The sequence below is a fragment of the Anopheles gambiae genome, chromosome 3 (assembly GCF_943734735.2).
Source record: "Anopheles gambiae chromosome 3, idAnoGambNW_F1_1, whole genome shotgun sequence".
Classification (NCBI taxonomy): domain Eukaryota; kingdom Metazoa; phylum Arthropoda; class Insecta; order Diptera; family Culicidae; genus Anopheles; species Anopheles gambiae.
The window spans coordinates 56832327-56854573 of NC_064602.1; the positions used below are offsets into that span (position 1 = coordinate 56832327).

Below are 22247 nucleotides of genomic sequence, written 5' to 3' on the forward strand. Positions count from 1 at the left end.
GTATTCCCCGATTCACGCTATTGATGCGGGCTGGAGGCAATCGCGTACCTCAAACATTCTTGTACATCAAATTAAGAGGTTTTCAGCAAATTTTCTGTGAAAATTCGAATAATTGTGCTTGAGCTGGTAGGTTTTATCCGAAAAATTAGTTATTTGATCTGATTCCGACTAAAGATTGGAATTGTGTACTTTTAAAATGGTTTTGAAAATTTAACCAAAAGGGCGTTATTTTGTATTTGACAATTGATAGGTTAAATTAGTCCCAGTTGCTCAAATTACTGTCAAATTTAGAATATCGCGTGTAACAAAATATGTGTACAGTTTACGCTCAATAATCGCTGAATATTTTTCTGTTAGTTATCACCAGAAACCATAGCCATAACACCAGTATTAATGACTGAACACATAGGCTGCAAAAGGATAGAAAAGAAAACAACGGAAAAGCCACAGTCGATTTCAAAGAGCTCCCAACTGACATGTGTTCTAAATTTTTAACCATAATCTACTCCAATGGTTCTCGAAATACCAAATTGTGGATTTGTGCATGATAAACCATGATAAACGCGTCAAATTTTCGTTTGTGCGTGTGTATGACCTTCTTCTATCGGATGATGGTGGCGTTAATTTAGTTTTAGATTGATTTGTTGGAATATTTGACGAAAAAAGAAGGCACATTTCACACGTCGTTTTGTTATGAAAATTCGGTGATTTTTTTGTATAAAATTACTACACCTCCAGTCATCAGGATTGGAAACGATATTTCCTACAAGATAGAAAAGAAAGCAACGAAAAAGCCACGTTTCAGTCGATATTAATTTAAAAGTCCCTTAAACTGATGCAGGTTAAGGGAAGTTTAAGGCGCCAGGTTAAGGGAAAAAGCTCAAAAACCCAATTTTAGCATTATTTAGAACCCTAAAATGTCAATTGGGCCATATCCTAACCCAAGTGACATTTGTTCTATACTTTTAACCATAATCTGCCCGAATGGTGCTCAAAATAGTAAAAATAATAGATTTTTTCGCTATAAACCGCGTTGAAAGCGTTAACATTTCGTTTGTACGTGTGTGCGACCTACTTCTATTGGATGATGGTGGCGTCCAATCCGTTTTAAACTCATTTTCTGTAATATTTGGCGTATAAAGAAAGCACATTTCATGCTGCGTGAAAATTAGGTGATTTTTTATATTAAATGACTATACGACCAGTAATAAGGATTGAAAACGTTATTTTCTAAAGTATACAGAAGAAAGCAACGACAAATCCACATCAAAGTCGATTTTAAAGGGCTTGTTCTAAAAGTCCCATAAACTGGTGCAGTTTGAGGGAAGTTTAAGGTGCCAGTTTAAGGGAAGTAGCTCCTATCATCAATTTTAGAACTCAAAAATGTCAATTGCTCAAAGTCCCATAAACTGCTGCAGTTTACAAGAGATTCGCGTCGGGCCGGGCCGTGTCGGATCACAGCGGGCCGATTTTGTATGGGATTTGACAGTTGGTATTAACGGATTTATGGCATCCTCCGATGTCGTCCGGTACGTGTAGCTTGGCCGTAAGGTGACAGTTTAAGGGAAATAGCTCCTATCATCAATTTTAGAACTCGAAAATGTCAAATGTCAGTGCTCCAATTATCAAACATAAAAAAATTGCGTGATAAACTGTATTGAAAGGAACAAAATTTTATTTGTTTTTGTGTAAGACCTTCCTGTATTGGATGATGATGGCGTGCAATTCGTTTTAGATTCAATTGCTTAAATATTTGACGAAAAAAGAAGGAACATATAGCGCAGCGTTAGTTTGTGAAAATTCGTTTTTTGATACAAAAAGACTGAACGACCAGTTACAAAGATTGGAAACGTTATTTCCAAAAGGATAGAGAAAAAAGTAACGAACAAGACACATCACAGTTGATTTTAAAGGGCTTCAGCCGTCGTCCGTGCTTTTTCCCTCCATAGCGCCATCTCTTTCTCGCGTGTGGTCAATGCTCGCAAGCTGTTGTGGCGCCTAAAAATGCCGTTAACAAACATTGCGGCGGTGAAGTTTTATTTTCACAAATCAAACCAAAAAAGCGCAATGAGTTCAAACACTGCAATATAAAAATGACCAAGGAAACGCTAGTTTACGCTGGAGGGTTTGCTGTGCAACGCGCTGAACCCTAATTCGCATTGACACGTTCAGCTCGGCGCTGATTTTCATCAACTTTCCGTTCCGCCGGCATCAAGAACGCAAGCTGATTGTGAAACCAGCATCCTGGAAAGTTCACTGGTAGTCCCTGGGACATGTCATCGATCTGAACGTGTTAAGCATTAAGCATAACTTTGTTACCCTAAGCTTTTGCTTTCGTATGCTGTACATTACACAGATATCCTGAGCCATCTGCGCAAGGGTATGAGCGTGCGTGTGTGTGCAAAACTGTCGCCATATGTGTTTTTTCCGAAATGTTATGATCCATCGGTCAAAGAAAGGAAGGTGTTCATGAAAGGCGGAAAGACGAATTGAGGCCCCTGTCAATGGTAACTGATATGACAGGGAGGAGGGGGTAGTGGCACACAGCTGTTGGGAGCCGGGCTACCGCTGTGATGAGACAAATACACGGAATGCACTCGACCAAAACGTGAACCTACCGATCCGAACCCATTCCAAGGCATTGCTGGTCAATCGGCGTCATGTTAACTACTCCAAACCAACAAGCCATCAGATTCTGGACGGACAGGTGCAGCACCATACGCGAACCGTAATAAACAAATCCAGAATCATCTTTTGTATGAATTCAATTCAAAATGTTGTTTCCACTTGCGTCCGCTAGCTGAATTGGAAATAAATGTGCAACATATCACACGCACGTTTGCTTTGATCGTGTGTCTTTTTGATACCACCAACAGCAGAGCCGATCGCAAATATGCCAATGCCAATGGTTGTGTTGTCTCTCAGGTAGCGAGATCGAAAATGTACGCATCAGAATCAAATAGTTTTGGGGTTTCCAAACACACGCACACACACAAACACGCGCGCACAAACTCACACACACACACACACACAGAAACGCGCGCGCGCACGCGATAAGGCAGCTACGAACGCGCGCACGCGAGAACGCACCTACGAAAGCGCGCACGCAAGCACGCACCCTCCACCAAACCCCCCCTCCCCTTCCGCAATCATCAGCTATCATATAGCGCATCATCATCCCTAGCGCCGGGCGGGGTGGGGAATCGCGACATGATAGAGTGAACGGTCACTTTCCCCGCGCTGTGTGTGTGCGTGTGTGTGACGAGACCCGAAAACGCGAGACAGATTTCGGCACATTAAAAAAAAATGGGGGAGAAGAAGCGGACGAAAAAATGGCCGCCAATATTTTTAAATTTTTTGACCGTTTTTTTTTTGCTCCGCCGCCATAAATAGTTCGTCCATTTCGCCCACAGATGGCGCTAAACTTGCTCGACCCAGCGCAGGGATCGCTGAAGTCCAGCGCGGGAGACCAGCCAAAATCTGCGCTGGCTAGCGCAGAATTTGGTACATTTCCTGCGCAGGAAACTGCTCGAATTTGCGCAGCGGGCAGGAAACTGCTCGAATTTGCGCAGCGGGATGTTTGACGGGATGGTAAAACAATTTCGAGCAAATGTCACTTTGGTATTTCCCTTAAACTGGCACCTTAAACGTCCCTGAAACTGCACCAGTTTAAGCGACTTTTTGAGCAAGGCTTTTAAAATCGACTGTGAAGTGTATTTTTCGATGCTTTCTTCTCTATCCTTTGGGAAATAACGTTTCCAATGCTTATTACCGTCGAAAATTTCACCAAATAACGTCATACGAAATGTACCTTCTTTATTCGTCAAATATTAAGACAAATTAATCTAAAACGAATTTTACGCCATCATCGTCTACTAGAAAAAGGTATTTCGTACACATAAACGAGGATTTGACGCTTTCTTCATGGTTCATTACACACAAATCCACAATTTTTGGTATCTCGAGCATCATTCGAGCAGATCATGTTTAAAAATTTGGAACAAATGTCACTTGGGTTGGGTACAAAACCCTTATTTAGGATCGTACCATAACCATCAAGACACTTCGAAAATTTTGTTTTTGATACTAACTGTTGCATTTAAAAATCGTCTAAATATACTCATAACATATTTTAGGAAGATTTCAAAGATTAACATTTTATTAAACTGTTTGAAAGCTTCTATAAGCTTTAGAATATTAATTGCAAATAAGTTTTATAAAAAAAACACATTTTTCTTACTAGTAAGGTTTTCCCTCTTGTTAAGTTTGGTGATTAATTCGCAAGGTAATAAATAATATGGTATTTACATGTTACAGCCCCATATGTCGGACTGATTATCCTACTATCCCAAGCGCCACGGATTAAGCTTAAACGACTGGAAAATCGAATATCCATAGAAAAAAAACACAAAAGCTTCATAGCTTCATTGGTTTGCTCAATAGATGGCGTATTACAACTCATCGTTATATTGTTGTTCTTTTATTGCAATGCGTTTCGACAAGTTTCATCTTATCATGACCTATATAGCCTTCTAACTTTCTGAGCAAAAATCTTAATGAAAGGTCGTGTGGTCAAATACGTGGGTATCAACACCAACGACCATTACTCAAATCTCACTTGTCTTTGTGCTGGTGGTTTACATTGGAGTTTAGTATTTAAAAAATCGTATCGTCGTTCCAGTTTTAACGATGCATAACTTCAATGCGAAACCATAAAAAAAGTACAGAGGAAATGAGAAAGCTCTCCAAGCGATGTAGCTCCACTGGTTGGGTATCCCACCAACAGATGACGCCACAAGCTTTTTGATATTATTAGGCCTGGACCAACAAAGGTTATTGGGCCAAATAAAAAGAAGAAGACATACAGGTTGATCCGGAGGCAATAGCGTATTTAGAATATTAGTTTTAGTTAAATTTGCTGAAAACCTGCAATATGACATTATAGCTTATTTGCCTATAATTTAAGTGGTAGGTTTTACCCACTTTAATAGATACTTCATCTGATTTCAACTGAAGATTACAATTTTGTATATTTATAAACGATTTTTTTTCATTCGACCATAAGGTAAATTATTTTGCATTTGAAGTTTGATTTGTCATTACAATTTGCTCAAAGAGCTGTTAACTAAAAAAATCGTGTACCTGTACCTAGGTAAGTTTTTTCGCAAAAAAATTGTAAACATTTTATGATATTTGAAAAATATAGTTTGACGTTTGTTGTCTTTTAGAAAATAATGAAATGTGTACTTTTACGAAACCTTTGTAAAATATGTTTATAGTATATTTGGACGATTTTAAATTGCACTACAAGTTTGTTAAACAAACTAATTTTTCAAAGTGTCTTTATACTTATGTTACGACTCTTAATTCGTTTTTTTTTTGCAATAGGTCATTTCATAATACAGTAAAACGTCGATTATCTGGGCAGCTCGGGACCGGGTGGATGCCGGTTAATCGATTTGCACGGACAGTGGTCCTAGAAATGTCGAATTCATATAAAAAAAATAAAATTCACTGGTTTCACTAGAAATTCACATTAAAATAATCGATTTATCACTATTAGAATATTTTTTGAATCAATAACAATAGATTTAAAATTGTCATTTATCTAAAATGAAGTTAAAAAATATCACTAAACACTAGATTGCTGCACAACAAATGTTTTTGCTAACCGGTTTATCACAGAAAATGTTCGCCACGACAGACCAACTGTCAAACTCATGCGCACGGTTAAGTCGTCCTCCGGTTAATCCGTCCCCGCAAAATCGACGTTCTACTGTAGTCCTTTAAATTTGATAAGAATAAACACAAATGTGAATTGTGTGAATTAGCGTATTGGACCATTAATTAATTCTGTATTTTCATTTCTCTTCTGGATTTTACGCTAAGTGTGAAAACAATTTTCCATTTGTATAAAAATGCTACTATGTAAAATAAACCATGAAGGATTCACAAGTGTTAAAAAGGATTGCCTCCATGATATGTTTTCAATTTTTTGCCGCTTTGGTTGCCTTATTATTACCTTTGCTGCTGAAAAGTATTAAAAAAAGATAATGCAATTCAATTTTGTAGCATAAACAAGTACTTCTTGGTTTGTTATTATCGCTTATTAATGTGCTAATAGGAAGGATCCTAGGACATAAATATGATCAAAAAAATCTAAGGAATTGGGTGCATAGTTAATTATTTAAGGAGGATTTCCCGGAGCAACTACGACAACTCTTACTATTATCTTTCTATAGAAACTTTCATGAAGAACAAGAAGAGACTCCGAATAACAAACCAAAGGTCTACAGCCTGTAAAATTATTGAAAAGGCACACGAACGCTGGTAGATTCCGAAGGGGTTAGCGGTACCTGTTAAAAGAGATGAAATAAATAAAGTATTAATTATTGCTGACAACGGGTACAATTGAGTTATTATTATTAAAAAAGACATAGCGGAACTTGGGGCAAGTGTGCCACCTTAAGCATTTCAAGTTATAACTCACTAAAACGTGTTTTTCAAAAGCCGATTTAAATCTCATAACTATTTTACATCTATTTCCTCACTTATTTATGAGTTTCGCTTGAAAAAAGGGCAAACAAAACAGTTTTTGAAGCGTTTTAAAAATGGTCCAAAAAGACGTTGTTTTTTGGGCTATGGGGCAAGAGTGCCACTCGTATGGGGCAAGACGGCCACCTGGTTAAAATAACCGTATTTCTTAGATAATAGGAAATAATTACGTTTGTACCACTAGTGTATGTATTCCTACATGTATTTAGTCACCAATGAACCCTTTTTGACCACCAACTGTACCACAATATGGTTTGTTACAGTTCTGTTTTTCTGGCGTGGAATCCGCTCACAATAGCGCACCATTCCGCAGCACGCTACAACAATGTTTACATTTTTGACAGCTCGCGCCTATGAAACTTGCCCCTAACAGAGATGGCACACTTGCCCCAAAAGTTGTAACTTTTTTGAAATTGAATTTTTCAGTGACAAAAAGAAAGTTTTTTTCAACTAACCCCACAAAAAATTTCACTTTTTCTCAGCTATACGGTGGTGTAAATATTTTCTCGGTTGATTGTTCGCATGATTTTTGAGAGCTTATTTGATTGGATTAAAAAATATTAATATTCTGCTCAATTTTGAAACTCAATATAAATCAGTTCAAATCAAAGGGGAATATCGATTGGTCTATATGAAATTCGGCTCAGTATACCTAGTCATTGGAAAGGAACCAACTGTATACACAATTGATCATTAAACTAAAGTTTTTAAGGAAAAATGCTTGGTGGCACTCTTGCCCCGTATGGCACACTTGCCCGAAATTCCGCTAAATGTTAACTTATGGAAGACGATTGCAAAAAAGAGGAATTTGAATTCTAAGATTCTTTCATCACAGTTTAAACAAAATGGAGCACCCTTCCAAACATTATGATGGTTCTCCTGATCAAAAGTGTTACAAGTGACTCCTGCTCAAAATCTGTTTGAAATTTTGTAAATTTTCATGTAGCAATAAAAAAATACCCTTTTCACCGTCCAACTCACTGATTTTTGTAGGTTTTTCAAAAACAATGTGAAATAAGTATATTTTTTACAAACTGTTATGTCCCGTTAAACATTGCGAGGGTTGCAAGTTGTCCCGCTGAGCAAAGCGATCGAAAACTTCTCAACCTCTCGCTCAATGTAGCTAGAGATCAAGAACCAATAGTGATAAAGCGAGGTGAAAGGATGGGAAAGAGGGGAAGGAGGGACGAAAGAGAAAGTGGGTGTGAACTATTTTTTCGAACATAATCATTTTTGCGCCAACATGGTCGCATACCGGAGCTTTTTTGTCAGAAAGAGATAAACACATCCCGCTACGCAAAGCGATCGAAAACTTCTCAGTCTCTCGCTGAATTTAGCTACAGATCAAGAACCAATAATGATAAAGCGAGATGAAAGAATGGTGAAGAAGGAAAGGAGGGGAGAAAGAGAACGTGGGTGTATACTATTTTTCGACCATTATCATTTTTGCGCCAACACGATCGCTTGTTTGTCAGAAAGAGATAAACACATACAACGCGCTCTCTCGAACGACCGTAAACGCTTCAATTGATGAAGAGCTTCGATCGGTTCTTCGCCCGCTGCGCAAAGCGACGGAAGAACTCATGGAGTTCTGAGAATTTTATCATGCCTTCCTTTTCTCTCCAATGGCAAATTTGTCGAGCAGCTCGTCGAGCTACCCGTCCCTGGCTCCGCCTCATTCCCCTCGCCTGAGCGCGCTTCCGAAGGTTTGAATGTGTTGGTGCGTCAGACGGCCAATCGCTGTCAGCCGTCGTCCGTGCTTTTTCCCTCCATAGCGCTATCTCTTTCTCGCGTGTGGACAATGTTCATGAGCTGTTGTGGCGCCTAAAATTGCCGTTAACAAACATTGCGGCGATGAAGTTGTATTTTCACAAATCAAACCAAAAAAGCGCAATAAGTTCAATTGCTGCAATGTAAAAATGACTAAGGAATCGCTAGTTTACGCTGGAGGGTTTGCTGTGCAACGCGCTGAACCCTAATTCGCATTAACACGTTCATCCCGGCGCTGATTTTCATCAACTTTCCTTTCCACCAGCACCTAGAACGCAGGTTGGAAGGTCACTGGCAGTTCCTGGGGCCTGCTACTGATCTGAACGTGTTAAGCAGTAAACATAACTTTGTTACACTAAGCTAAGCGCAGCTGTGCCGTCTGCGCAAGGGTATGAGCGTGCGTGTGTGTGCACAACTGTCGCCAAATGTGTTTTCTTCCGGAATGTTATGATCCATCGGTCAAAGAAAGGAAGGTGTTGATGAAATGCGGAAAGACGAATTGAGGCACCTGTCAATGGTAACTGATGACAGGGAGCAGGGGGTAGTGGCACACAGCTGTTGGGAGATTGAACAGTATACTTAAATTGCCGGCGGATGGGGGGGGGGGGGTGGCCATGGGACTCGATCATCGGTCACAGGCCCTAAAATTGTAGTCGCCATGGGGGGAGGGAAGGTGCAAATGGTTCTCCAGCCACGGAGCCCCAACGACCATCTTTCCGGGGCCCTTATCGCTAATACTCTGTCCACTTGTAGACATACGGCATACTACAGCCTAGAGATCATCGGCGACCGCCTAGTCCACCTACCGTTAGATCTGCCGGTGGTTCATGACGGTGTTTTTGTGGAGGTTCATCCCCCGCGTATGCGTATGCACCGGGCAGAAGACAATGTGGCAGTATGCAAGTTGCCCGCACCGTCATCTCACATCTTAACAGCATGTCCGTCATGGGTTCTAACCGCGTATGAACCGTCCACCGTAGCAAGGGCCGACTATCCGGCTACGTGCTACTCAAGACTTGAAAAGGCCGGCATGATCGCGTTGGCTATTACGCCAATAATAATAATAATAAGAAGAAGAAGAACTTAGCATAGCAGTCCACACTCGGGGAAGGTTTTTGTTTTGACTTTGTTGCTGCCGGGTCTACTGCTGTGGCGCGACAAATGCACGGAATGCACTCGACCAAAACATGAGCCTACCGATCCGAACCCATTCCAAGGCATTGCCGGTCAATCGGCGTCGTGATAACTACTCCAAACCAATAAGCCACCAGATTCTGGACGGACAGGTGCAGCACCATACGCGCACCGCAATAAACAAATCCAGGATCCTCTTTTGTATGGATTCAATTCAAAATGTTGTTTCCACTTGCGTCCGCTAGCTGAATTGGAAATAAATGTGCAACATATCACACGCACGTTTGCTTAGATCGTGTGTCTTTTTAATACCCCCAACAGCAGAGCCGATCGCAAAGATGACAATACCAATGGTTGTGTTGTCTCTCAGGTAGCGAGATCGAAAATGCGTGGTATTTTGTAGCCGCAGCGGATGAAAATGTACGCATCAGAATCAAATAGTTTTGGGGTTTCCAAACGCACGCACACACACAAACACACAAACACGCGCGCGCAAACTCACACACAAACACGCACGCGCAAACTCACACACACACACACACACACACACACACACACACACACACACACACACACACACACACAAGCGCGCGCGCACACATGCATGAACGCGCGCACGCCAGCACGCACGCACGCACACACACACACACACACACGCACGTACGCGCGCCCGCGAGCATGAAAGCGCGCACGCCAGCACGCACCCACGAAAGCGCGCTCGCGAGCACGCACCCCCGAAGTCGCGCAAGCACGCACTCCCCCCCCCCCCCCTCACTAGACCACCCCCCCCCCCTTCCCGCACGAGCGAGTACGGCTACCTTTTCGGTAGAACGGCTGGTTCAGCCTTCTTGTAGCGCATCCTCATTCAAAGCGCCGGGCGGGGTGGGGGATCGCGGCATGATAGAGTGAACGGTCACTTTCTACGCGCTGTGTGTGTGTGTGTGTCGAGACCCGAAAACTCGAGACAGATTTAGGCTTTTTTAAAAATAATATTTTATTGCCACTATACACTGTGCTACATGATGCATAGAAGGTCGTTGAAGCATCAAACATGTTCAAATTAAAAAATATTAGATTAGTGTTAGACGTTCTCCTACGCTTGTTTTAAATAGGCTTCTTCACCCTCAACTGGCAGGGGCATCGAATGGTCTCATCAGGAGCGGCACGAAATAAAATAAACCATCAATACACCGATAACACTTTGAATCCCAATCCAGCTTCTCCCACAGCCCCGCTGCGCAAATTCGAGCAGTTTCCAGCGCAGAAAACGCACCAAAATCTGCGCTGGCCAGCGCACCCGCTGCGCAAATTCGAGCAGTTTCCAGCGCAGAAAACGCACCAAAATCTGCGCTGGCCAGCGCAGATTTGGCCTGGTCTCCCGCGCTGTTCTTCAGCGATTTCTGCGCTGGGTCGCGCAGTTCGGGCAGTTCGGGCAGTTCGGACAGTTCGGGCGGCGGCGGAGCAAAAAAAAAACGGTCAAAAAATTTAAAAAAATAATGGCGCCCATTTTTTCGTCCGCTTCTTCTCCCTCCCTCGCCCTGCCTTGCACTACTTGCGCTTCAGCCCGTGCCTTCCGCCGCCAGCTGATAGGGTGTTTGTGGTGTATGCGTTGATTCATATATGTGCATTGCGGTTGTGTATTGTTATTGGTGGGTGTTAGCATTTATTAATTTGTGTGTGACCTTGGGACGATGCGGGAGAAGCTGGATTGGGATTTAAAGTGTTATCGGTGTATTGATGGATTATTTTATTTCGTGCCGCTGCTGATGAGACCATTCGATGCCCCTGCCAATTGAGGGTGAAGAAGCCTATTTAAAACAAGCGTAGGAGAACGTCTAACACTAATCTAATATTTTTTTATTTGAACATGTTTGATGCTTCAACGACCTTCTAAGCATCATGTAGCACAATGTATAGTGGCTATGAAATTTTTTTTTAATGTGCCGAAATCTGTCTCGAGTTTTCGGGTCTCGACACACACACACACACAGAGCGTAGAAAGTAACCGTTCACTCTATCATGTCGCGATCCCCCACCCCGCCCGGCGCTTTGAATGAGGATGCGCTACAAGAAAGCTGAACCAGCCGTTCTACCGAAAAGGTAGCCGTACTCGCTCGTGCGGGAAGGGGGGGGGGGGGTGATCTAGTGGGGGGGGGGGAGTGCGTGCTTGCGCGACTTCGGGGGTGCGTGCTCGCGAGCGCGCTTTCGTGGGTGCGTGCTGGCGTGCGCGCGTTTATGCAAGTGTGCGCGTGTGTGTGTGTGTGTGTGCGTGTGCGTGTGTGTGTGTGTGTGTGTGTGTGTGTGTGTGTGTGTGTGTGTGTGTGTGTGTGTGTGTGTGTGTGTGTGTGTGTGTGTGTGTGTTTGTGTGTGTGCGTGCGTTTGGAAACCCCAAAACTATTTGATTCTGATGCGTACATCTTCATCCGCTGCGGCTACAACGTCCACGCATTTTTGATCTCGCTACCTGAGAGACAACACAACCATTGGCATTGGCATCTTTGCGATCGGCTCTGCTGTTGGGGGTATTAAAAAGACACATGATGTAAGCAAACGTGCGTGTGATTTTTTGCACATTTATTTCTAATTCAGCTAGCGGACGCAAGTGGAAACAACATTTTGAATTGAATCCATACAAAAGAGGATTCTGGATTTGTTTATTACGGTGCGCGTATGGTGCTGCACCTGTCCGTCCAGAATCTGGTGGCTTATTGGTTTGGAGTAGTTATCATGACGCCGATTGACCGGCAATGCCTTGGAATGGGTTCGGATCGGTAGGCTCATGTTTTGGTCGAGTGCATTCCGTGCATTTGTCGCGCCACAGCAGTAGACCCGGCAGCAACAAAGTCAAGACAAACTCTTACCCGGGTGTGGACTGCTACGCTTAGTTCTTTTTATTATTATTATTATTATTATTATTATTATTATTATTATTATTATTATTATTATTATTATTGGCGTAATAGCCAACGCGATCATGCCAGCCTTTTCACGACTTGAGTACCACGTAGCCGGATAGTCACCTCTTGCTACGGCGGACGGTTCATACGCGGTTAGAACCCACGACGGGGGTACTGCCACACTGTCTCCTGCTCGATGTATACGCTGCAGGCAGGGGGAAGGATGGACCTCCACGATAAAAAAAACACCGTCATGAACCAGCGGCGGACCTAACGGTAGGCGGACTAGGCGGTCGCCGATGATCTCTACAAGTGGACAGAGTATTAACGACAAGGGCCCCCGGAAAGATGGTCGTTAGGGCTCCGTGGCTGGAGAACCATTTGCACCTCCCCTCCCCCCATGGCGACAACAATTTTAGGGCCTGTGACTAATGATCGTAGGGGTCCCATGACCACCCCCCCGCCCCCCCCCCCCCCCCCCCATCCAGGATGCTGGTTTCACAATCAGGTTGCGTTCTTGATGCTGGTGGAACGGAAAGTGCGAAAATCAGCGCCGGGCTGAACGTGTCAATGCGAATTAGAGTTCTGCGCGATGCACAACAAACCCTCCTGCGTGAACTAGCGATTCCATAGTCATTTTTACGTGGCAGCGTTTGAACTCATTGCGCTTTTTTGGTTTGATTTGTGAAAATGCAACTTCATCGCCGCAATGTTTGTTAACGGCATTTTTAGGCGCCACAACAGCTCGAGAGCATTGACCACACGCGAGAATGAGATAGCGCTAGGGAGGGAAAGAGCACGGACGATGGCTGACAGCGATTGGCCGTCTGACGCACCAACACATCCAAACCTTCGGCAGCGCGCTCAGGCGAGGGGAATGAGGCGGAGCCAGGGACGGGCAGCTCGACGAGCTGCTCGACAAATTTGCCGTTGGAGAGAAAAAGAGGGCATGATAAAATTCTCAGAACGCCTTGATTTCTTCCGTCGCTTTGCGCAGCGGGCAGATTTGGCCTGCTCTCCCGCGCTGTTCTTCAGCGATTTCTGCGCTGGGTCGCGCAGTTCGGGCAGTTCGGGCAGTTCGGACAGTTCGGGCGGCGGAGCAAAAAAAAACGGTCAAAAAAATTTAAAAAAATTGGCGCCCATTTTTTCGTCCGCTTCTTCTCCCTCCCTCGCCCTGCCTTGCCTTACTTGCGCTTCAGCCCGTGCCTTCCGCCGCCAGCTGATTGGCTGTTGTGGTGTATGCGTTGATACTCTATGTGCATTGCGGTTGTGTATTGTTATTGGTGGGTGTTAGCATTTATTAATTTGTGTGTGACCTTGAGACGCTGTGGGAGAAGCTGGATTGGGATTCAAAGTGTTATCGGTGTATTGATGGTTTATTTTATTTCGTGCCGCTCCTGATGAGACCATTCGATGCCCCTGCCAGTTGAGGGTGAAGAAGCCTATTTAAAACAAGCGTAGGAGAACGTCTAACACTAATCTAATATTTTTTAATTTGAACATGTTTGATGCTTCAACGACCTTCTATGCATCATGTAGCACAGTGTATAGTGGCAATAAAATATTATTTTTAAAAAAGCCTAAATCTGTCTCGAGTTTTCGGGTCTCGACACACACACACACACAGCGCGTAGAAAGTGACCGTTCACTCTATCATGCCGCGATCCCCCACCCCGCCCGGCGCTTTGAATGAGGATGCGCTACAAGAAGGCTGAACCAGCCGTTCTACCGAAAAGGTAGCCGTACTCGCTCGTGCGGGAAGGGGGGGGGGTGGTCTAGTGAGGGGGGGGGGGGGAGTGCGTGCTTGCGCGACTTCGGGGGTGCGTGCTCGCGAGCGCGCTTTCGTGGGTGCGTGCTGGCGTGCGCGCTTTCATGCTCGCGGGCGCGCGTACGTGCGTGTGTGTGTGTGTGTGTGTGCGTGCGTGCGTGCTGGCGTGCGCGCGTTCATGCATGTGTGCGCGCGCGCTTGTGTGTGTGTGTGTGTGTGTGTGTGTGTGTGTGTGTGTGTGTGTGTGTGTGTGTGTGAGTTTGCGCGTGCGTGTTTGTGTGTGAGTTTGCGCGCGCGTGTTTGTGTGTTTGTGTGTGTGCGTGCGTTTGGAAACCCCAAAACTATTTGATTCTGATGCGTACATTTTCATCCGCTGCGGCTACAAAATACCACGCATTTTCGATCTCGCTACCTGAGAGACAACACAACCATTGGTATTGTCATCTTTGCGATCGGCTCTGCTGTTGGGGGTATTAAAAAGACACACGATCTAAGCAAACGTGCGTGTGATATGTTGCACATTTATTTCCAATTCAGCTAGCGGACGCAAGTGGAAACAACATTTTGAATTGAATCCATACAAAAGAGGATCCTGGATTTGTTTATTGCGGTGCGCGTATGGTGCTGCACCTGTCCGTCCAGAATCTGGTGGCTTATTGGTTTGGAGTAGTTATCACGACGCCGATTGACCGGCAATGCCTTGGAATGGGTTCGGATCGGTAGGCTCATGTTTTGGTCGAGTGCATTCCGTGCATTTGTCGCGCCACAGCAGTAGACCCGGCAGCAACAAAGTCAAAACAAAAACCTTCCCCGAGTGTGGACTGCTATGCTAAGTTCTTCTTCTTCTTATTATTATTATTATTGGCGTAATAGCCAACGCGATCATGCCGGCCTTTTCAAGTCTTGAGTAGCACGTAGCCGGATAGTCGGCCCTTGCTACGGTGGACGGTTCATACGCGGTTAGAACCCATGACGGACATGCTGTTAAGATGTGAGATGACGGTGCGGGCAACTTGCATACTGCCACATTGTCTTCTGCCCGGTGCATACGCATACGCGGGGGATGAACCTCCACAAAAACACCGTCATGAACCACCGGCAGATCTAACGGTAGGTGGACTAGGCGGTCGCCGATGATCTCTAGGCTGTAGTATGCCGTATGTCTACAAGTGGACAGAGTATTAGCGATAAGGGCCCCGGAAAGATGGTCGTTGGGGCTCCGTGGCTGGAGAACCATTTGCACCTTCCCTCCCCCCATGGCGACTACAATTTTAGGGCCTGTGACCGATGATCGAGTCCCATGGCCACCCCCCCCCCCCCCATCCGCCGGCAATTTAAGTATACTGTTCAATCTCCCAACAGCTGTGTGCCACTACCCCCTGCTCCCTGTCATCAGTTACCATTGACAGGTGCCTCAATTCGTCTTTCCGCATTTCATCAACACCTTCCTTTCTTTGACCGATGGATCATAACATTCCGGAAGAAAACACATTTGGCGACAGTTGTGCACACACACGCACGCTCATACCCTTGCGCAGACGGCACAGCTGCGCTTAGCTTAGTGTAACAAAGTTATGTTTACTGCTTAACACGTTCAGATCAGTAGCAGGCCCCAGGAACTGCCAGTGACCTTCCAACCTGCGTTCTAGGTGCTGGTGGAAAGGAAAGTTGATGAAAATCAGCGCCGGGATGAACGTGTTAATGCGAATTAGGGTTCAGCGCGTTGCACAGCAAACCCTCCAGCGTAAACTAGCGATTCCTTAGTCATTTTTACATTGCAGCAATTGAACTTATTGCGCTTTTTTGGTTTGATTTGTGAAAATACAACTTCATCGCCGCAATGTTTGTTAACGGCAATTTTAGGCGCCACAACAGCTCATGAACATTGTCCACACGCGAGAAAGAGATAGCGCTATGGAGGGAAAAAGCACGGACGACGGCTGACAGCGATTGGCCGTCTGACGCACCAACACATTCAAACCTTCGGAAGCGCGCTCAGGCGAGGGGAATGAGGCGGAGCCAGGGACGGGTAGCTCGACGAGCTGCTCGACAAATTTGCCATTGGAGAGAAAAGGAAGGCATGATAAAATTCTCAGAACTCCATGAGTTCTTCCGTCGCTTTGCGCAGCGGGGTGTTTGTGCGTTTCTTAACATCCATCTTTTCATGCATATTCCATTCCAATCACCTGCAGCTGTGAAACGGCTGCCATTGACTTGCTATTAGGAAGGAAAAACTAAAATGGAACATTGCTTCATGATACAGAAGCATTTGTCTGAAAACATGATGGTAGTGCATTGCACGATAAAAAGCTTACTCAGTATTCTGTTCATCGCTCTTATTGCATGCTAAGTGCATAAATGACTGCGCTCGATTTTAAATTTGCCATGCCAAAAGAGGATAATCTCCATGGGCAGCAGGAGAATCACAACGAATGACCTGGCCTGCATGTGCTTAATCTTTAAGTAGATATACATATACTACTTCAGGCAAATACACATTAGGGACCTCTATTCCAAACACACTCTAATGCTGGTATGTTCATTATATTTTCAGCCTACAGATATACATTGTCGAGCCACTTTAAGCCACACGTCCCCATTAGACCAAAGTAATCAACTGACAAACTGCGTTGTTAGATTGGAAGCAATTCAGGATACTTATGCAGAAGCTAATACGAAAGCAAGTAGCGTTCTGTTTGGTTATAGTTGTACATACTAACACTGCTAATAAGGGTAGTAAGAATGAATGTCATTATGCGTAACTTAAAGAAACTGTTTTGAACTATATGGAGATATGATGCATCCTAACTAAGCATAGTAAATAACAAATGAATTGGTTTTTTTTGGGGTACGTTACTTCAAACACTTGCTATAGCCATTAATACTTAAGGAGGGTTAACATATTTTAACGAAAGTAGCTATTAATTCTAGTTTAGAAAGATTTTTTTAAATCTTAAATCTTCCTACACATAGTAAGTAATCATTCAAAAAAGCATAAATAATAGCTGTTATATATACGGTTGAAAAGGAACTTTTATTGGAATTAGTTCATATTCGGAAATTTAGTTCATTTCTACAAATAGTTTTTTAAACGCCTAATCTATACATTTAAACAGTAATCAAAGACTAAAACTAATGCTTATATTTTTACAAAAACCTCACAAACTACTCTTTACATTCTTTTTTTTTTTTGCGTGTGTATTCGCCCCGGCTCACACTTTTTATAGCGCCTGTTTTTTTGGCGTTTCTGAACTTAGAAACGAAAAAAATTTCAACAACCTTTGTCTCCCACATCAACATTTCCTACTGCACTTATTGTACGGAATAATTTTAGTACATGCTTATGTTTTCTAAACTCTATTTTTCGACCATTTCGGCCTCTTCCGCTCCAACAGCACTCCATAAGGAAACCCCTGTTGAACATTAGATACAATGCATCATGCATTCTTCTTTTCCCTTGTACAGCTGTAATTTGTTTACTAAGTGTTGTGGTCACGAAGTGGAAGGCTCCCTTTATTCGGCATTAAGGACGTATGCAGCCACTGAGTGACTGATGAGCGGTTAGCAGACGAGACAGCGCCAGACGCTCGTGGGACATCGTCGGGAACACAAGGGCTGATCGTTTAATAAAGTATTGTGTATTGTTTATTACGTGTTCGGTGTAAAATAAATTGTATACTCTCGGCCATCCGAACACAACAGTGACGACGAGGAAAACAAAATAGACTTTTGGGAGTTTTTCGAGTAAAGTTTACGTGTTATGCGTGTGTCATTCATTGCTATAACTCTCGTGCTAGCGTCGTGTGTATGTGCGTCGCGTGATTGTACCGTGTCTCGGGTCGTATTCAATTTGTTTTATCGGGTGTTCTGTGCGTACTGCAACAATTCCTTCGTTACGGAAGCGGAGAAGAATGAACAGCCCAGGAGATCAGCCCCCATCGGAAGAGCAGCGTCGAGCGTCGCAAAATTGGTACAGCGTTCTCGGTGCAGCAATTATGCCGCAGCAGCCGCAGCAGCCATCATTAGTAGCAGTGCCACCAAATCTACAAAGTGCAATGCCCTCAGCACACCAGAATCCAGCGCCATCGTAGAATTTTGTTGAAGGGTCATCGCACCAAGCAGCGTCATCGCACCAGGCAGCGTCATCGCACCAAGCAGCGTCATCGGAGCAAATGATACAAACGATCATTTTAATGCAGCAACAGATAAGCCAACTCACATTAATGCAAAATAATTCGGCAATTGCCAAGCCCCCAGAAAATGTATTAACTTCCGCACCTTTTGCAGTGCACATACTTGATTCTTTATCGCACCACATAAAGGAGTTCCACTACGAGGAGGAAGCAAAAATGACCTTTGCTTCGTGGTTTGCTCGATATGAGGATTTGTTTGAACGAGATGCTTCAAGGTTGGATGACAGCGCAAAAGTGCGGCTCCTCATAAGAAAACTGGGCGCAGCAGAATATGAAAGATATGCAAATTTCATATTGCCAAAGAGTTGTCGTGATTTTTCGTTCAGCGAAACGATAAAAAAGCTGTCATCGTTATCCGGAATGAAAGAGTCTTTGTTGCATAGGCGTTATAAATGCTTGAACCTAATGAAACGACGTAGCGAAGATTATCTGGCATATTCTTGTTGTGTGAATCGAGCCTGTGTAGATTTTGAAATTGGAAAATTAACTGAGGAACAGTTCAAGTGTCTTATATACGTATGCGGACTGCGGGACGAAGAAGACGTCGAGATTCGAACACGTCTACTTGGAAAAATCGACGACCGAAACGACACAACTCTGGAAAATTTAACAGCAGACTGTCAGCGTATTTTGAACCTAAAAGAAGACAGTGCTATGATCGAAAAAGCAGCAACCGAGCGAGTTTTCGCTGTGCAAAAGAAAACTGACGAACCAAAGTTTTCTGAGCACCAAAATTTCCAGAGCAGAAAGCACGAATACAAGCGTCCTCAAATCCTACCTGGAAAAAATTGTTGGCTTTTCGGAAAAAAAAATCATTGGGCACGTGATTGTCCTTTTAAGTCGAATGTGTGTCGTGTCTGTAAAAAAGGGTAATAGAGACGGTTACTGTCCAAAACCGAAACGTTATTCAGATAGTCCAATATACAGAAACAAGTTTTCATCACAAGTGGTTTCGGTGAACACAACGCATGTTCAGCAAAGGCAAAAATATATAAACAATTTTATAAATAATGTAAGCACTCGATTGCAGTTCGACACTGGATCTGATATAACGATCATTAATCGAAACGTATGGCAACGTCTTGGAAAGCCTGAACTAAAACGAACAGTTAGCGCAAAAACAGCATCAGGAAGCGGACTCTTTCTGTTAGGAGAGTTTGAAGCGAATGTTACCATCGGAAGCGTAACTCATGTGGCTACTTTAAGAGTAGCACAGGCAGACATACTATTGCTCGGAACAGATTTAATAGGTTCTACCCCCATGGATGCTTTTTGTAGGCATATTTCATCTGAGGATTACTCTAAGACGGTTGAGCGGAGATTTCAAGAGGTCTTCGACGGCATGGGTCTGTGCACAAAGGCTAGTGTAAAACTGCAGCTGACGGAAAACGTTCGTCCAGCATTTTGCCCAAAGCGACCGGTAGCTTATGCAGTACAGGAGTTAGTCGACAAGGAACTCGATCGACTAGAGCAGATGAGCATAATATCTCCAACGGATTACTCTGAATGGGCAGCACCCATCGTCGTCGTCCGCAAGGCAAACGGCAGCATTCGGATTTGCGAGTACAACATGAGTATCCTTTACCATTATCTGAAGATATCTTCGCTAGACTATCGCAATGCAAAATATTTAGCAAAATTGATCTATACGATGCTTTCTTACAGGTAGAAATCGACCCTGCCTACCGACCTTTACTCACCATCAATACGCATCGAGATTTATTCACCTACAATAGATTGCCGCCTGGTATTAAGATTGCTCCAGCAGCGTTCCAGCAGCTTATCGACACAATGCTGGCTGGTGTAAAAGGAGTGTCATGTTACATGGACGACATCATTGTCGAAGGAGCCACTGAACAAGAGCATGAAGAGAACTTAATGGCAGTTTTGAAAAGAATTCAAGAGTATGGATTCAGCATTCGATCGGAAAAATGCGCAGTTAAGGTTCAGCAACTAAGATATTTGGGTTACATCATCGACACCCACGTATTGCGCCCCGATCCAGCGAAGATCGATGTCATAAAAAGGCTTCCAGAACCAACAGATGTGAGCGGCGTCCGATCCTTTCTTACTTACTTACTTACTTATCCGGCGCTACAACCGCTTTGCGGTCTTGGCCTGCCTCAGGAGTGTCCGAAACCGCTCACGGTCTCGCGCCTTCGTCTGCCAGTCCGTTATCCCGGCCTTAATGGCGGACGCCTCCACGCCATCTTGCCACCTCAATTTGGGCCTACCACGCCTCCTCTGTCCTTGTGGACGGCCTAAAAAGACTTTACGGGTTGGGTCGTCCGTTTCCATGCGTACAACATGGCCATCCCACCGGAGCCTGGCGAGCTTACTACGCTGTACGACAGTGAGGTCGCCGTACATCTCGTATAGCTCGTCATTATATCGGCTCCTCCATTGCCCTTCCACACATACGGGGCCAAGTATCCTTCTGAGCATCTTCCTCTCGAACGCGGCTAAGAGGGCTTCGTCAGATTTGGACAGTGTCCATGTCTCAGAGGCGTATGTGAGTACTGGTACTATATAGGTACTATATAGTCCCAGCTTCGTCCGTCGCGACAGGTTCTTTGAGGTGAACTGCTTTTTCAGGCTGTAGAGTGACCGGTTGGCAGCCAGCATCCTTGCGCGCAACTCAACTTCCATACTGTTGTCATTGCTGACCTTTGACCCAAGATAGGTGAATTCTGGGACGACTTCAAAAGTGCGTTCACCTATCTGTACATCACGCCTACGTAGATTCGGATTATTTATTGGTAGATCCGCTGATGTTGCCACCATCAGTTTGGTCTTTGCCTCGTTTATCTGCAATCCGAGGTTCTCTGCCGCCTGCTCGATCCCTTGGTAGGCTTCTGCTACATAGGAGAGCCGCAGACCAATAATGTCTATATCATCAGCGTATGCCAGGATCTGGGTTGACTTATAGAAGATGGTTCCCGTAGTCTCCACCCTCGAGTCGCGGATGGCCCTCTCTGGCGCCAGGTTGAATAGGAAACAGGCAAGCCCGTCCCCCTGGCGCAGACCCTTGGTGGTAGCAAAAGGTCCTGAGAGTTTTCCATCCACCCTCACCTGGCTTGTGACGTTGGTCATAGTCATTCTAACTAGCCTTATCAGTTTGGCCGGGATTCCAAATGAGCTCATGGCGTCGTACAGTTTTACCCTGGCTATCATATGCGGCTTTGAAGTCTATGAAGAGATGGTATGTGTCGTGTCTGTTTTCAGCCATCTTCTCCAAGATCTGCCGCATAGTGATCTGATCAGTGGTTGATTTTCCGTTTCGGAATCCTCTTTGATAGTTTCCGACTATTTCTTCGTCGTGTGGGACAAGGCGATCGTGATGGATCAGGGAGAATAGAAATATAGACGGTATTCAACACCCCTGTAGTTGTTGCAGTCCAACCTGTCTCCCTTCTTGTACATGGGGTAGATGATGCCGAGATTCCAATCACAGGGCAGCGATTCGCTATCCCACACCTCAGTAACGATTTGATGAATCTCGTTTACTAGTCGTGCACCTCCATTCTTGACCAGTTCAGCTGCAATTCCGTCGGTTCCGGGTGCCTTGTTATTTTTCAGCCGACGATAGCCTTTCGTGTTTCTTCTATGCTAGGTGGCAGTAGCATGACACTATCTGCTAGTGGCGCTTCTAGCTGTTCGCTAAACTGGTCATTGAGTAATTCATCAAAGTACTGAGCCCACCGCGAGAGGACCTCTGGCTGGTTACTAACCAAATCTCCATCCTTGTTGCGACAGCAGGTTACCTTAGGTACAACGTTGTTTCGGTGACCTGCTATCGCTTGGTAAAACTTTCGTGTTCGTCTGATCCTTTCTAGGAGCCATAAATTATTATGCCAGATTTGTCCCAAACATGAGAGAGCTGCGTTATCCACTGGATAACTTATTGAAGACAAAGGCACAGTTTCGATG

General features: G+C 44.4%; 1 protein-coding gene across 5 annotated transcripts in view; it reads right to left on the reverse strand.

The window, feature by feature from the left end:
* Positions 1-1428: 1428 nt before the first annotated feature.
* The window catches only part of LOC133393520 (uncharacterized), a 233526-nt gene continuing 212707 nt past the window's right edge, over positions 1429-22247 (reverse strand). For all 5 annotated transcript variants that reach the window (XM_061658756.1, XM_061658752.1, XM_061658753.1 and 2 more), the window contains one exon: positions 1429-6356. In XM_061658756.1, the coding sequence (XP_061514740.1) occupies positions 6229-6356 (128 nt within the window). In that variant the 3' untranslated portion in view covers positions 1429-6228. The remainder of the gene's footprint in view (positions 6357-22247) is intronic.